General features: G+C 41.7%; 1 protein-coding gene across 4 annotated transcripts in view; it reads right to left on the reverse strand.

Annotated features, from left to right (window-relative positions):
- Positions 1-1,989: 1,989 nt before the first annotated feature.
- The window catches only part of prkar1b (protein kinase, cAMP-dependent, regulatory, type I, beta), a 64,601-nt gene continuing 48,343 nt past the window's right edge, over positions 1,990-18,247 (reverse strand). For all 4 annotated transcript variants that reach the window (XM_032537397.1, XM_032537396.1, XM_032537398.1 and 1 more), the window contains 4 exons: positions 14,582-14,642; positions 11,918-12,039; positions 5,124-5,205; positions 1,990-4,285 (listed from right to left, as the gene is read on the reverse strand). In XM_032537397.1, coding sequence (XP_032393288.1) covers positions 4,113-4,285; positions 5,124-5,205; positions 11,918-12,039; positions 14,582-14,642 — 438 coding nt within the window. In that variant the 3' untranslated portion in view covers positions 1,990-4,112. The remainder of the gene's footprint in view (positions 4,286-5,123; positions 5,206-11,917; positions 12,040-14,581; positions 14,643-18,247) is intronic.

Below are 18,247 nucleotides of genomic sequence, written 5' to 3' on the forward strand. Positions count from 1 at the left end.
TATATATATATATATATATATCCGTTATCAGTTCTGTTATGGATTCCTCTCTCTAAGTGATCTGCAGTGACAAAGGGATTGAACATTTAACAAAAATGTATGTATGGTTGAAATACCTTACCATCAGCCTCAACATTGGCTGTTCGCCAAGCTACATGTCTGCAGTGCTTCATGTAAAAGTCAATAAAATTAAGAATTTGTAACCATTTTGTCAGTTAGAGTTAAATTGTAAAAAAGTCCTTTTTAATTGGCTTTTGTTGACCGTCTAGGAGTGTTGACGGCTGAGCCTCTCCTAACCTGATGATCATGTTGCTTTCAATGCGAAAGTGCAGTTACCTGAACTGATGTTAGCTTAGCTGGCGAAATGTTTTTGGCATCAGTGTTACAGGCACAGCGGGACCACAGGAGCCCTATGACGGATTATGGGACTGAAGCATAAAGGACCCAAACACAGAACTGAGATACCTAAATTAAAAGTTGGTAAAAGAGAGAGTGTGTGTGTGTGTGTGTGTTTGTGTGTGTGTGTGTGTGTGTGTGTGTGTTTGGTTGGCACAGTGCCATGGTATCAAGGCTTCATCTTACTGCTCATGCAACAGTGCCAAGTTTTATCCCCAGTCAGCCCACCCAGGACGGCCCAGTAATGGTCCTGCCTAATCAGGTGCTCTCTCTCACACACACACACACACACACACACACACACACACACACACACAAACCCAGGTCAGCTCAGGTTGAATTTTCATATTGATGTTACCAGTGTTATGAAAATAGCTTTCTTTAGGAGAGACGAAAATGGTGGTTGTTTAACAAAACTATCCCAGCTCAAGCTCCACTTACTCGTTTTTTCAGTGAATGGAGTCAATCCATCCACACAAACTCCATCCACTGAGGGCGTTCAGTTGTCATGGAGATGGATCTGTTTACATTCGGACTCAGTGCTTGTTATGATTGCTCTGATGCCCTTTTTAGGACGTCTTTGTTGGACTAACAGTAAAGGCATTCTTTACCTTGGAAATAGTAGTTTAACTAAACAAACAATCACACTTACTAGCTTTTGTGGAACTTCCAACCATGTAAAACTGTGTTTCTTTTTTTTTTTATCAATTCATCGTCCTTTAGGGTACCTAAAACCTAAATTACCTCCTTTTTGTCAAGCAGTGTGTTTAGGATAATTACATCAGCTGTATCATCTTCAAACATTTAAAGATCTGCACATTGACAAAGGAGAATACGTATTCAATTTCTTTGCGAGTCATCAGTGTTGAAATGTTAGCGTAGTCTGAAACAAAGTGACAACTGACAACGTGCCAGTAAGCATGTCTATAAGGCGAGAGAAAAACAAGTTATGCCTGACTTAAATGTGTATAATAATAAACTTTTGATACGTAATTCATGGTGATCTGCCATGAGTGGACACATTTTTGTGCTGGAAATCATATCCCCAATCCTTGCAGGTGGAAACACAATACTTGTGAGGAGGTTACTAAACTCAATGTTGGCGATTTGGGAGCGCATTCCTTAGTTGATTTAGTGGGCATTAAGGTGAAGAGGAATGTGTCAAAGCTGTAGAGGCTTTAGTCCACTGTGGTGTAAACTGGCTGGGAGGAGCTTTGACAGCTCAGACTGACGGATGACTGACACTTGGCCTAATGTGAGAAGGATGGAAAGCAGAGAAGAGTGGAGGGAGCCAGACAGAGCAAAGGGAGGCCGGGATGGAGAGAAGGTACCTGTATGAAGAAATGTGAAAAGTGTGATTGAAGAGGACAGTTTGCACTTTAGAAAAAGACAAAAGAGATTAATTGAGATATAATGTTTAGTGAATTTAGCACGTGGGCATAAGATGAGATAAAGGGAAAGAGAACAAACAAAGTCCAGTCAAAAAAGGAAGAGAGGATGCCAGAACTTGGGATAAAATGTGATAAAGAGTCACATTCATACATGGACAAAGAGGGACTGATCAAGAGAAAATTATGACTCAAATCAAGAGAATTTCAGAAGCTTATCTTTATTTGCTTAAGATGGTTTGATAGATGAAAGAAAGATGTACACAGAGGGAGAAAGAGAATATAGAAAGATTCTTTTCATAAGTTCCCATTTTATACAACATCAGTTGTGCAACTTTAACATCTTACAGTAGAGCAAAGGAAAGCAACACAAGTATATTTTTTACTTAATTTGATATATTTACAGCTTATAAGTCATGTCTTAAAAATCGCTAAATCAAACCTCTGTATTTACCAAACGTTACAAACTCTAAAGTGGTGCAAAAGCTTTCATCTAGCAATTTAACAGAACTATATCAGCTTAAAAAAAAAGCATCAGGTAAGACGTGTGTGTGTGTGTGTGTGTGTGTGTGTGTGTGTGTGTGTGTGTGTGTGTGTGTGTGTGTGTGTTGATAATTCATATAGTCCTGAGACAATGTCAGCATATACAGTATGGTTGTGTGTTTCATGTCAGTGGGTTTCAGACCGTTTGTGTGCATGTGGACTGGATTGATAACACTACTGCTGCTTTGGAATCCCAGTGCTCACAGATCAGACTGAGCCACTTCAGGGATTATTGGGACTGGAAAGAGAGGAATCTTTTGGTACATAATATTAAAATCTTAACTAAACATATCACTGCCTTTAACAAACCCCCTGACTGATAATAGCAATAAAACCACATTTAAAGGAAAATTCCGGTCGATTTCAACAGCTCTGTTTAAAAAAACAAATTGTAGTGCTGTCAGTATCGAGACAAATGAAACCAATCGGTGCTGCCTACACCTCCTGCTAGAGTTAGCACCCAGCAGGCTTAAACAGGGCAAGTTTTAAACATGTTTTTAGCATCTAAACATGTTAAAAAAGGCATTAAAAGTGCAATGATTCCTTCCGAGTGAACACACAGTGAATCTGACGGCAGTAGATGTGACAGAAATGCGTGAAAGTTGTGCTAATTCAGTTGCGTTTAGTTCCGGTGTTGAGACGGCCGTTAGAGAGCTTAGGGACCGTCTACAAACTAGAACACAGAAAAGAGATAAAACAAAAATATGTAGGCAATCAATTTAATGATTAAATAAGGTAGTGACTCCAAACTTACCTCAATTATAACTTGTCTCCTGCTAGTTGTACTAGCAGGACAGCACTTACTTTAAAAAATTAAGCATATACTTATTTTTGAAAATATGTTTGTATATCTTTTCTGTGTGTAGACGTCCCAAAGCATTCTTTGCAGTATCAACACCAGAACTAAACACAGCTAAATTAACACAACTTTCATGCATTTTTTTCACATCTACAGCAGTCAGATTCACTGTGTTCACGCTGAAGGAATCACTGCACATGGGTAGGCACTTTTAATGACATTTTGAAAATGTTGAGAGGCTAAAAACATGTTTAAAACTTGCCCTGTTTAAGCCTGTTGGGCTCTAACGCTAGCAGGAAGATAACACGGTGTAAACAGCATCAATTTTTGTCATTTTTTTCTCTACTGACAGCACTCCAAATTTACAAACGACAGAGCTGTGTGTTGGAATCAACCGTAACTTTCCTTTAAGAAGCACAAAAAATGAAATAGCCAATACTTTATAATTTTTCTCTACATCTCAGGGGAACAGAGGTCTGTGTAGTGCAGGTCTGATTCGTCCTAGAAATGGTACCACGCACACCCGGAAGTGAAAGAAAAGGCAAACAGCCAGCGAAAAAAGAAATGTGTACACATTTCCTCCCGTTGTACGTAAACATGACTTTACTTCCTTCTCATTTCCTGAATTCATCCTAACCCTTTGTAAATTCATGAAAGTGAAAACGCCATCCTTTGTCAGTCTAAAAAGTATGACTCATTTACAGTGTGTAATGAGTTGAATGGTCTCTGTTCTCACTATGATATCTACACTCCTGCATGTTGGTTTTGACATAAAGCTACGTGACAGCACGGGTCAAGTAAAAGTGCACAAGATCAAAAGAAAAGAAAGGCGCAAAATGGGAAAAAGGGCAGAAAATAAGCGCCCTGTAGTTGTGGATGGAAAACCCATGTCCTTTACTCTGCGTCCTCACCTCTTCCCACCCACGGACCCAAACTCTGATGTTGCTGCCCACCCCTGCTGGTGGGGCCCAGAAGGGGCCGACATGTCACACGGTGAGGGAGATGAAGCTGTTGTATCTCTGGATGTTCCTCTTGAGGATCTCTGAGCATGGCCCCAGCACACGCTCAAAGCGGGGCCTATCCAGCTTCACGCACTTGAGTGGACCACGAGCGACTACGGTGGCTGCCCTGGGACGGTTCAACAGCAGGGCGATTTCACCTGGAGGAGAACGAGGGAGAGAAGGCAGTCAATAGTTTTGTCTTAATGTGTATCATTTGTGTGCAAATGACAATTAATGTTGTCATTTAGAATGAATTCAGCATCAGTAATCAGTAATCTGTTTTTGGCACCCGGCAGACTGACAATTGACAAACCAAAACAGCAAGAACAAGTTGTGAAGAAATACTAAAAGAAAGCAATGTACTGAAGAAAAAGACTAAACCTCTAATGCTCACACAGTTTATTCATTGATCTCTCACATTGAAAAATAGATGGGAATGTGATATGTTTGGAAGAACGCTATATTTAGCTTAGAGCTGAAATGTTCGGTTAGTCAACAGAAAATTACAATATTCCTAATCAATTTACAATTTACATAATTTCTCAGGCAAAATTCCAAAAAATAGCAGGTTCTCTCTTGTTAAATGTGAATATATGCTGCTTTTCTTTGTCTCATATGATTGTAAACAGAATATCTCCGGTATCTTTTGTACTCTTGTTAGACAGAACAAGACATTTGATGATGACATTTTGGGCTCTAGGAACCTGTGATGTGCATTAATTTATTTTATTTTTTTCTGACATTGTGACATGGACCAATTGATTAACCCTTTATCAAGAAAACAATCTGCCGATGAATGGATGATGACGGTAATTGTTCGTTCCAGACCAACATCATTTTACAGCATAATTCCACCTTTCCCCCATCATACTGTATCACTTACAGTTTCCTTCAGAATCCAGGATACAAAAAACTACTTATTGTTTTGACCCATAGCCATAGTGTGAGATGCCAAACTGGGAAGGGAAAAGGCTTCATCGGCCCAGAGGCACTCACCAAAGTAGTCAGAGGGTCCGAGGCGGCCAACCTCCACGTACTCCTCGTTGTCTGACCTGCGCTGCAGAACAGAGGCTATTCCCTGGAGACAGAAAAGAAAAGTAGGAGAATTAGAGGAAAGAAAATAAAGACAAGAAAAAGAACAGGAGAGGGAGATAAATAAAAAGAGGAGGGGTTGGTGAAGAGGGGGAGAGATGGAGGAAAGGAGGGGGTGGGAAAGAAAAAGGAGGAGTTATTAAGCAATAGGCTGAAAATTGCCAGGAGGATTAAACCGAGAAGAAATTCCTATGCTTCATAAGAACACAGGTGCACAGGATTTAGCCCATTTTCCTGTGGGATGGACACCTGTTCTGTGGGACGCCTATGGGCAGAAACACAAAACAACACATACTCAGATATTAATGGAGTGTGTGATACAAATTCCAATTGGTTCTGCTTTATTTCCTCCTTAGTGTAATAAATACAAACATCTAAACCTGTATAAGGCTGAACTGATTCCTCTGTGTCACCATCGCATAATTCCCTTTATTAGCATTAACGCACAACTCCCATTAAGTGTTCCTAAATTACCCTAAAACACTAACACTTTCATGGACCCACACAAAAACTTAGTATTGTATGCTCGGATAGCGTGTCGCTAACCCACTGAGTCTGCAAACAAACACAACCAGGCAACGATAGCAGACACAGATGGATTCAGAATGAAGCACAAACCCGCACGCAAATGTACATACACACATACAGTGAGAAAATCAACAGCTGATGTCTGCTGGACAGACTGACTCGACCTTGCTACGCATATTACCATCGCTCGCTGGTGTGAGTCATACAAGAAGGATAACGCAGGAAATTTGATTTCCGTTGACTCTGCCCAACAGATGATAACAGTTCATGCTGTGTACCTTGCAGCTGTTGACAAACTATGTGTGTGAATGAGCATGTTTGAATATTTATTATTATTATGTTATTTAAATACGAGCGTATGTGTGTGTGTATGTGTCTGAGAGAGAGAGAGAGAGATAGAGAGAGAGAGATAGAGAGAGAGAGATGGAGAGAGAGAGATGGAATGCATATGCTTAGAGCCAGAATATGTGTTTTTAATGTCAATGTCTAGACATTTGCATGTACTGAAGTTCAGCAGTAAATTGGTAGCAGGTAAGAAATCAGCAGGGGAACTTCCCAGCTTGTCTTGGACCGTGTGGTAAAACAGATTTGACCGTTCCAGAACTCTCTCACTGTCTCTAATCCTTCTCTGCACTCTCTGCCCCTTCTGCCGACCAGGCTAATAATGCCAAATATGAATATAATGAGCTTTAATGAGAACCCCAAAACTCCCAGCTCTTTACTGCAGGCACACAAAGGTGAGACTGTATTTCAGTGAAAAGGATATGTGTGTGACTTAGAGAGTTAACGCTTGAAATTAAGTGTGGAGAAGTGGGGATACTGTTCAAGTGAGTGGGGCATAGCGTGTGTAAGAGATGACCAAACTGTAATGCCATGATCCCCACACACACGATATACAGCCGGATGAATTGAGCTGTGGGGTGGGAAAGAGGGCAGTGATAATGCCTCTGAATGTTAAGAGTGCTAAGAACTGAAGGACATGTTCCCTTGTGTATGTCTCCTCTTTGCTTCTGTAAATGTGACATTTATTCCTGCAAAACTTAATTTCTTTTCAGAGACAAATGCTTGATTGTAGATGACATCCTGAACTTTTTTATTTTTTTTGTTTTGGCTAGGCTATATCCATTTCTGCTTTGGGTTTCCAATTTTTAACAAGCACATTCTAACCCTTATTGACATTTAAAATATATGTAGTAGTATAGAAAATAAACTGCACCTCAATCTGGCCTGTGGAAGTTTTCCACTATGGGAAAATTTCTAGCAGCTACATCAACTTTATTCTTTTACTTTGCAACAGCAGCAGCAGCAGAGAAAAGGCTGGTGTTTCACAGTTTGCTTTTGTGGTGGACTAAAATGTTGTTATGCCGACCAGAGAGGCTTTTCATTGCGTACAGGATGGCATTAAGCCACAATGTGAACACCGCATGAGGAAGTACAGGGTTACTAGACTGCAGAAAATACAGTCTATATCACAGTGAGAAAAAGGGCAATGTAGACACTTTTACCCCCATTGGACTGATTCAAAGAAGGGATTGGATGTGGGAAGATGAGATCAATCAGCATTCACCCAAAATGTTACTTTTATTAGGGTGCTTGGTGGCCTAGGGGTTGAAGTGCTGACCAGGTATTGCAACGTCCCCAGGTTGTATCTGACTGGGAACTTTGTTGTATGTCATACCCCCATCTCTCTCTCCCCTGATTTACCGTCATCTCTCTGTTGTCTCTCTATCTAATAAGGTATACAATAAAATAATTATATAAAAAACATTCTAATCTTTTTAATATCACAAGTCAGGTAGTGAAATGTAACGATAATTTCCAGAAAATTGGCAAAAGAAAATGCTTTTCAATGTATGTTCCCATTTACTACTGTTATTTAAATATGAGGAGATGAGCACATCGAGATAAAGAGATTGTGGCACTGATGGAGATTCCACACATATCTGTTTTTGGCATTTGACAGATAATTCAGAACCATAATTGCTGAGTAAAGGTCATTCATAATGTGACCAAAGACAGGAAGTCCCCTAAAATTGTTCCATTTTGTCTGCAGCATCGCCCAAGTTTAATCTCACGTGTACTGCGGCTACCACTTTGATTTAACTGCTGCACCAAACATGCGTTTTGAGTGCAAAAGTGGTATAGAACAGATAGAGATGTGAATGGGGGAGAGAGTAAGGGGATGGGGCATCGAAGCTCCTGTGTTTATAACTAGTTGATTCCTCTCCTTTCCCTTCATGTCCAAACAAAGAAAGTGAGACAGTGCAGCACCATCAAGTACAGTAGTTCATTCGTGACCAGGCCTCTCCCGGTGTGGTCCAGATAACCATCGCGTACTTTACCACCCCAAGGGCAGCGCTCTGCTCCACAGATATTTCTTTTGTAAACATTGAATATCCTCCTCACCACGCTACCAGACACAGGGTGCGAAGGACTGGAAACAACTTAAGATAGCAGAGAAAAAAAGGCAGAGAGAAAGGGAAGACCAACAGAAAGTATGAATGAATTAGGTTGCAGAATGAAAACAAAAACGAATGTGAGCCAACTTAAAAAACAGAAGTACTAAACTGTCACTACTGTGTGGTATTGCTAGTCAGATAACACTACAGTCCTTAACCAAAATGCACATTCACACCCACTTGTACGCATACCTAAACACACATACCACACGCAGAGCGTAGCGAGTCGGATCGTGGTGACATGTCAAAATGTAGCGTTTTGCATGTAGGAAGTAACAACCATTGGTCCAACAACAGGCACACACAGAAAGGGAGAATGAGACACAGAGACAGAGACAGAGACAGAGACGGAGACAGAGACAGAGACAGAGAGAGAGAGAGAGAGAGAGAGAGAGAGAGAAAGGCACAAGCAGAGATGGAGGAAGAAAGGTGATATCTTGAGTAGCCTGTTCCCGAGGCCACCCAGCACCGGCAGCATCTGCACCTTCTCACTCAAACATCAACATACACAAAAAGAGGCCTAAGGGCTACTGCTTTTTCACAGGAGAAAATTACTCAAAAAATAGTCTCACCCAATTAAGCCCTATTTATCTTAGCCTTTGTTCTCGTGACTGTGTGCTTGCACTCAAAAATGTCTTCATTCATTAACTGCATTGATCTTCAGTCTATAAAGTAACAGGTGATACATTGTAGACAACCCACAGAGGATATCTCTTCTGCATGACCCACAGGGACCCTTCAGATCCCCTCAGTGTGATTACTTTTGCATCGGGTCAAAGGACAAACATGAGGTGACACATTGATTTGTTGGTTGTTGTTGGTGTTGTTGACAGGAAGAGATGAGAGTGGATGAAATAGCAGAGAGGACGAAGAGCCCTGACCTGATTTTACTCAATTTTCATCCAGAGGCTAACAGGCATGTATGAGTCTGTATGACTTCACTTCAAAATTAAAAATAGACTTGTAACTCCACTTTGACAATGACACCAATGACTTAAAGATTAAGCAATAACACCAACATGTGAAACTGAAATCACATTAGTGTGAAGAGAAGTCTGAAAGGGGGGGGTTTACCTGTGACTTGCAAAATGCCCAAGAAGCAGCATATCCAACATGTTTTTTTTTTTTCAACACCATGTTTCAAAACTTTCAGTGACGTCTCTAATGATCAACAACTTTCCTTATCCCTCCTTCTCCCTCTTGTCATACGCACCATTTTAGGTGGCAGTGGTGAAAGTAAGGATGACAGGGTGCTGGGTTTAAGTTTATGAGCATGAGCGAGAGAGAGAGTGCATGTTTGGTAAGTCAGGGCAGAAGTCCTGAAGAAAAGAGGAAATGGAGGAAAGGGGAAGGTGAGGCTGAGTCTTCGTGGCCCCCGGAGTTCTTTAAAGGCTTGTTTGTACAGTGTGAGAAAAAAAATGTAAACATGTCACTTTTCATTAGGGCCCCATTTCTCCCAGCAAGCAAAGAAAGTTATGTCTCTATACCTCCCTTTTGTTAATCCTCCCCATCACCAGCATGCAATTAGTAATTGTGGGGTTTGTCTTTGGCTGATGCTCCAAAACCGCAGAAAAAACAAAAGAGTGAGAAGAGACAGAAAAAGAGGGAGGCGGGGGAGTGAGACTGAAAGAGTTTTGAATGAACAAAGCACTGACATCTCAACATGGTTTAATAAAAAAAAATGTGTGCACATGACGAGAAAGAAGAAAGGATGGTGAGTGAGGAAAGTTGTGTCAAGACTGATCTCCCTGTAGGACAAAATCCTTTCCTCCCGCCTTACTTGTGGTCCTTTTCAAACCAACCTCTCGCTCCCTATATGTCCCTCCCTGCCCTCTTTGACTCATCCTTCCTCTCCCTCTCGTCTCCCTCCCGGGAGGCTGGGTCCCCTGACCCCGTGTGAAAGTCAGCAACACACATTCCACCACAGTCCACCCAGCTCTGGGAAAGTCAGGCCATGCAACACGAGAGACAGAGAGAGACTGGGGAAGGGAGGGACAGACTGAGAGAGAGAGAGAGAACTTAGAGCAAAATGGAAGATAGACAGGAGAAAAGAAAATGGAAATATGGATTAAAGAAAGAGACCAAAACTACTGTTGGGTAAGGCTCACAGTGTCTGGTGTGACACACTCACATACTGGACTGAGCCGCCTGCCGACGAAGACTCCATCCCCGTTCCCAACACCCGTCTCTCTATCCTATAATCCCACAGATTCCTCTGCATATTTTGGCTTTCTCCTCTCTGGGATGAACAAATCTCAGTTTGATGAGTCCGGCATTGGTACGGTAACGGATACATTTGTGTCCTAAACCCCAATTGGGTTCATTTTCTGCATAGTCAAACTGCGTTAAATTTCTGCAGCTTCAGGAGGCTTCAGTTGAAGGCTTCAAACTTGAACACTGGCTGGATAATGTGAGGTGAACATACAGTATGTTAAATACAGTGCAGTCTGTAAATGTTTTGACCAGGATAAAGTTTTTCTGCAAATTAGATTAAGAAGAATTTCAGCTTTAAAGCGATACTGCATTACTCCTTATACTGTATATAAAAAAAGTTGAATTCATAAGCAAAAGAGGGCTTTTTACCTTTTTCTACCTTCAGTCTGGTTATCAGCAAGTAAAACACATGCTAAGTTAGATTTACTACTGTTAATGTATAAAAGGGGCAGTGCTTTACCATTCACCCAACATGGATGTGATCACCATCAAAACTCCAGTGTTGAAAGTCAAAACTTTAACCTTATAATAATTGTTGAATTCCAAATGTGCTGAATTAGCGCTAAAACCAAGGATATATATTATTTTCCAAATACTTACAGACCGCAATGTATAACTTTAAAGAGAGGTCTAACTAGGAGAGTGAAAGAATAAATGAAAGAAGGATGGAGAGGAACAGTGTTGCTGGAGGGGCACAGGTGGAGAGAGAGAACCAGAGCGAGCCAACAGAGAGATACATCACTCAACACCTTTGATAAAATCCTCCCCTGGCTTACTGTAACCAATGCACTGCTCCCTCTGACTATCGTTGGACATTAGATGGACAGAGCAACTGACAGAGCGACTAACCTTTAAGCAAGAAGAATGAGAGGGGAGTGAAGGAGGCAAGGACAAAATTGCAGCAGATTGTGCCCCTACCCCCTCTAGACAGGGCCCTCCTGACTTGACCCTGGTGAAAGCTCTGTAAGTATGGAGTTAATCAAAAGTGTGTTAGGATGACAGGCAGGGGGCCCTTCATGAGGCTGCGCCAGGGGCCCCAACTCCACAAAGCCTGCAGTGTGAGGGGGCCGTTCTTCACACAGTAATCACGGTTGTGTGGGCCGGGGTAGGGGAACACCACCAGTTAGTCTGTCTGCTGGTGGCAATAAACTGTTCCGACCTGAGCAAAAAGCCCACCAACGTCTCTGCATGATGAGATGTACATCAATCTGAGTGCTCACCTGATGACACACACACGATGTTGGGCCACATACTGTATGCCAACACGTACAGCTTACAGCAAATGGGACAGTAAAAGAAAGTTACCACACATGCTGATTACTACTTTACTTTAGTGAGTACTACTTTTTATACAAGACTTAGATTCTCTCTCACACACGCACGCACGCACGCACGCACGCACGCACGCACGCACGCACGCACGCACGCACGCACGCACGCACGCACGCACGCACGCACGTAAGCACACACGCACAAAGGCCTTTTGATAGACCTTACCTCTGTAATAATGAAGAAGTCATCACCAGGTTCTCCCTGCACCACTATCTTCTCTCCATCCTCAAACTGAACAGGCTCCAGAGCATCAGCCACAGTCAGACGTTCCCACTTATCTAGAGACTCTGTGGATGGAAAATACGCACAGATCAGTAAAACAACATGTTTATTACACGGCTCAACGCAAGAGTAGATACACAAACATGTTCTATGTGTTTGAGTGTGTTCCATGGTCTGAGAGGATGTCTCCTAATCAAGTCCAGTAAACTGGTGCGAACAATGATTCCTGCCTAAGGCTAATCCAGTCATTCATCTGGGACCATTACATCTCAGATTCCCCTGCCTCTTCCCTCATCTCATGGAGTCTCATGGAGCAAAAACAGCTTAGAACTAACTCCTAAATCTGTAAGACCTCAGCTCTAATGATTTTGGGGTGTGTTGACAGAGAGCTGTCCTGTGTATGACCATACAATAACTGTAAAGTTTTATTCCAAACCCTGTCAGGTATCCCTGATAGAGATGCTTGGTCAGGGTTAACTGTCGTAGATAGAGCATCTGAAAGGTACTTGTTAAAGTGATTATGTACAGGATGTACTTACAACTTAAACTGCAATCAGATAAACAGAAATTGTAGTACAAACCAAAGTGGGAGTATTGTTTGTTCAGTGGCAGGGATACATCTAAAAGCGTGGAAGATCTAATGCTGCTGGATTCAAACCGAACATTTCCCCTCTGTTTGTAAAATGTAATTCAGTTACACTCCAGGGACAGAAATATAAATGTGCGGGCTTATAATAATGAAGTTAAGATTAAATTAATTTACAGTAATTCAAAATTACATTAAAACTATGAAGATATTTTTTCAAAGCTCTAATACATTTTTTTTAAATTCTGTTAAATGTACAAGAAGATTATTGACCACTTGTGAACCAGTCCTGCCAAAAGCTGTGATAGGATCTATCTTTTTCAGTTTTCGTTGATTCTGAGAGCCGGTGGCGACAGCTGTCTTTCCGACTGTCCACATTTACAGTGACGTGGTTAGCCCACGGGATATTTCTAGAAGCTGTTGGTATTCACACAGAACCCAAAAACACAGACGGTCACACATCTTTACTTGGAAAAATGTTCCAACCAGAGGAGTTTTGAGCAACTCTGAACTAATGATATTTATAGAAAAAGGATCCACTAATAACTAAATGCATCCACATAGAAAATTCACCAAATGAGCTCATCCTTCTTTCACAATTCAGTAGATCACTGTTGCCTAATCTTAACACTCTATACATCCACATGTGGAATGTGACTTATATGCAGTGAAAACACTCCTCATCTTTAGTTTTGTCTAGATAAAAGGATGAATCAGTGTTTTGATTTGACTAAGACACGAGTTAGAGGCGTAACACCACAGTGGAATCTCTTTGTCTGAGACTGTTGTCTCCTGATGGGCTCAGTAACTGATCCCAGTGTGTGTCTATTTGTGTGTGCGTGTGTGCGTGTGTGTGTAAATGTGTCTGTTCTTAGGATTAACTAAGGTGAAGTCTGATCGTTTGGAGGTGTCCAGTGTCCCCTCCGGTGGGCAGTGGTGTCAGCCGGCCCCAGATGAATGTTCTGTCTGGCTGCAAGTTAAAGGTAGCAGGTCCTATAGCAGTGATCTTTAACCGCTCGGCATGTAACATAATACACAAATGTGCTGACTAAAGAACCTACACTTCACGCTTCGCAGAGCCTGCACCCACTTAGATCACCTTGCAACGCACATAGTACACACCCGGGGAATTGGTCATTGGGATGTGTGACAAAGAACATGTTGTCCGTCCGTCCCCCCTTCACTCCTCGACATCAAGGGCTTGTACCCAATTTCTTGGCTATCTCAAAAATCAAAGACAAACAAAAACACTCCCGCCTACTACCCCTCCTCCAATTCAAAGAGGTGGAGCGGAGAAGTGGAGCGACAGAAAGAGGAATGAAGAGAGGAAAAGCACTTTGAAGAGGGAGGCAGGCGTTTGAATACAGGCCTCAACAAGGCTGTCAAAAAGGGAGACGCAGAAGAAAGGAGGTGAATGAAAAGGAGGGAAAATGACGTTCCCCTAAGACCTGAATCAAGTATATGTGTTTACTCAGCCAGCTAATAACTCTGTACAGGGGGCTTAGCCTTGCTCTATACACCACACACACACACACGATCAAGTGGAAGGGGATGAGATGTCAGTTCCAATTGCAACTCGTTTTGAAAGTCTGAATGAATTTCATTCGCCATTCCTCCAATAGCCTCAGTAGGCTGGTGTTATCCAAATTCCAGTGAGAAAAGTGAGGCTTATCTTAACTCCCTATTCTTTAATTGTCCACAAAGACCGGCTTTAGTATGAACAGTGCAAGAAGATTAGGACTGTACACACAGACCTTACTCAGCTATGGGTCTTGTGTGACAACGTGCGCCTGTGTTTATGTGGGCTAATCTACAGTGTATGTTACTCTCGGCAGATTTAACTGCCTGCACTCTGGACTCTCTGACCTGGTGTTTAAAATTAATGTGAAACATGGTATTGTACATGACATGTGCAAACACGCTGCACACCACACCACCTTATTAAATAAAGAAATAAACAGTAAACCAACATATTCATTACCAGATAAGTTTTTATACCGTACATATTCATACAGACTTACCAAGGATGGAGACCTTGCTGAGGAACTCTTCATACATCTTTCTCTTCCTCAGTGTGCTGCCCTGTAAGAGAAAAAGAGGAAAGACACTCGCCATTAGACACGCTCACAAATTATTGGAAAACAATTGTAAAATGTTTTAATTTTCATCATTCTGCAAATTGGTTCTTCTTCTTGGTTTCAAGAAGAAAAACTGATTTAAAAGTACTAAAAAATATACGCTCATACTGTCTTGCAAAGACAAGAAAGAGCCTTGTTTGTTGTCAGATGATTAAAATAGAGAGTGTAAATGGCAGACAATGATCCTTCTTGTTGGAACTCAAACATTTTTCACACAGATATTGAAAAGAATTTTTTCAGGATAGAAAATTCTTTCCATTTATTACACTAGTAATAAATGGTGTTAGTGTCATGTTTGTTTTGTCGGTGTAAGGTTTTTCTTACTCAGTTTTCCATTTTACTGTAACTTTTATTTTGCCCAAATTGGTGCATGTTGCTCACTCACTGGTCACATGTAATAAAAGCACTGTATATGCCACAATTGGTTTTTGAGGCTAACAGTAGTGACACATTATATTACAAACTATGGAAACATTAAAATTAAAATTGCAGAATGGGGTAATCCATCACTAATAGTGTAGACGCAGTTCATGGGGTCATACTTCTGGAGGTGTGTATAACTTTTGTGGTAATGTTCATCGCATGTGTGTGTGTGTGGCCCACCCCACCCACCAGGCATGGGGACTTTCCCTTCTCTGCCTCTGCCATGAACATCAGGTGCTTCCTGACAAGTCTAGACCCAGAGGACCTCTTCCCTAACTGCAATTCTCCTTTTCCCTCCTCCTTCATTGCACAGAACCACTTGGAGAGAGCGGGAACATGAAGAGAAATAGAGAGAGGGTGAGGAGAGACGATCTTGTCCGCCCTGTGTCTGTCTCTGCATATGGAAATGATATATTGAGGCTTGGGGTGTCTTTAGTGCATAAGTGCCTGAGTCCCGCTGCTGCCTCTAATTTCATATAATTTCACATTTTGTCTTAAAAGGGGAGAAAATGTTCCCAAGTGAGCCAACGTCAAGCTCAAAATCGTAAACAACTTGATTAAAGGAATTCTAGCCTGCATCGCCTCCCTCCTGGATAAATGATTTGTGTGTGTGTGTGTGTGTGTGTGTGTGTGTGTGTGTGTGTGTGTGTGTGTGTGTGTGTGTGTGTGTGTGTGTGTGTGTGTGCACGTGCAAAGCGTGCAGTCTGTTTTAGGTTTTGCCAATTATGTTTCGTTGCTGTCTCTCCAGAGACGAAACTTCATGCTCATTAAGCAAGCAAATACAAACACTCACACATGTATACTCTACATCACAATCTCACATGCACCCACAAACACACACACACACACACATACACACACACACACACCTTCCACAAAAATGTTGAGTTGGTATCTTGATTTCATAGCCTCCCCATAGAGCTCCTCAAACAGGCTTACTGAGCTTAAAGGCTTACCATGCGTATACAACATTACATTACACAGCAGGACTGATTTATGCGACTGGTGTAAGAAGGGCTGGGTGGGCCAACATAGGGGTTGACCGGGGTAGATAGAATGAAAATGATACTTTTATAAAATTCTGATTCTAAAATGTAATCATTTATTTTGTTGGTGCACATTTTCTCTTTGCATTCTTTATATTGTCATTATCCTCTTACTTCCGTCTACTTGGGAGGGCCTGAGCACATGTTTCATGTACAAAACTGTGTTCGCTTCTCCCGTGGTTAAGGATGAATCAGCCTCTGTGTCTGCTCGCTGTCTTTGAGAATCATCAAAGAGTTGAGGTGTGGATCGAAGCCAGACTAAACCAACCGTACCTACTGCCCCATCACCTTCATCTCTGTCCAATGCGCAACATACACCCCCCCCCCAAACATTCCTCCTCATTTCTTGGTATCATTTCTACTCGTCTCCTTGTGTTCTGTTTGTTGACAGTAGTCTGTCAGTTAATGGCTCTGTCTGTAGATGTGCGTGTATAAATACTAAGATGACAACAGGTGGGTATTGTGTGAATGGGGCAACACAATGGAGAGAGTGTGTTAATCACAGGGTTTGGTATTACATTGTTTACTAAATGCACTTCTGCACAAGGAGGAGAGGAGGATGTGGGAGCAGGGGGTGGGGGGATAAGGTAGTTTTGAAAAGCCGCTTTGGCTCAGATTTTGCACGACAAAATAACTTGATATGTTCATATTGTTATCAGCATGCTAAGTGGTAGAAACTGCTTTTAGACCGTTTTTTAGGTCGATATAAGTTACAGGGAGAGTTATCAACGTGATGTCTTCAAGGGCACATGCAAACATGTACATGCTATAAAATAGGACTGGAATTAACTACTATTATCCTTATCAATTAATGGTTTTGTTTATTAGTTTATGCAATAATTCAAATAACTGTGAAAAAAGGTTCTTCAAATGTCTTGTTTTTTTACAACTAACAGTCAATAATGATATAAAAGACACAAAAGCAGGCATTTGAAAAGCTGGGAACCAGAGAAAATGTGCTTGATAGAATAATAGAAAGGATTGTGGTGGAAGGAGAATGGTGGAGATCCAGCAGAGAAGCAGATGTGCAAACAATGAAACTGATGGTAGCTGCAGCACACCTTCCCAAGCTGCAGATACTCAGGCACTCAGCACAATTTTACTGGGGAACACACACACACACACACACACACACACACACACACACACACACACACACACACACACACACACACACACACACACACACACACACACACACACACACACACACACACACACACACTTAGACACTCAATGCTCATTGTGTTGGCTTGGACATTGCCAGAATACCACACTTTATAAAAACAGCTTTACAAATCATTGACAGCAGTAATTAACTACAGGTTCACATAATTGAATCCTGCTTCACCCTGTCTCCCCTCATGCTGCTGCTGCTGGAAGAAACGAAGGAATGAGAGACGGAGACGGAGAAAGAGAGAGAAAGAGAGAGAGAGAGAGAGAGAGAATCTTCTCAAAGGAAAGTTGCCAGGGCAGACTGTGCCCTCAGTTAAACTATGTGCTCAAGAGGTGACTTGAGTGCTGGGCAGGCCAGTGCCAATTTTACATTGAGCTGAAAGGTCCAAACACAAAACCTTCTTCCATCTCTGTGGCTTCAAACTGTTTGACACAGAGCAAAATATTCACTGCTGAAGGCTTAGATGCACACAAATGTTTTGGAGTGAGGCATTAGGAACATTTGATGAAGTATTAAGTTGGGTACGGAGACAGCAATTAGTCATTCTAAGAAATGTGTGTGTTTCATTTTAAACATTTAGACATTCCTGCTAGATAAGCTCCTGGAGCTGGAAGTGTGTGTGGAAGCATTAAGGGTGACCCTTTCTCACCTCCACAGCACTTTTTTTTCCCCTTTATGAGTTGAGCAACAGATCTACAGAGACATTAAAAGGGGAGGATACACCCGGAGGTGGAGATAGTGTGTGTGTGTATTTTGAGTATAACTGTTTTATAAGTGTTTTAAGAAGTCTTAAGTGGTTGAGTGGGAGAAAAATACTGCAATTGAAGGACCGCAAAAGATAAGAGTGTAGAGACTCTTCTACATATTTATCATTGTGTGTGTGTGTGTGTGTGTGGGGGGGGG

This window comes from Etheostoma spectabile, chromosome 15, assembly GCF_008692095.1.
Source record: "Etheostoma spectabile isolate EspeVRDwgs_2016 chromosome 15, UIUC_Espe_1.0, whole genome shotgun sequence".
Classification (NCBI taxonomy): domain Eukaryota; kingdom Metazoa; phylum Chordata; class Actinopteri; order Perciformes; family Percidae; genus Etheostoma; species Etheostoma spectabile.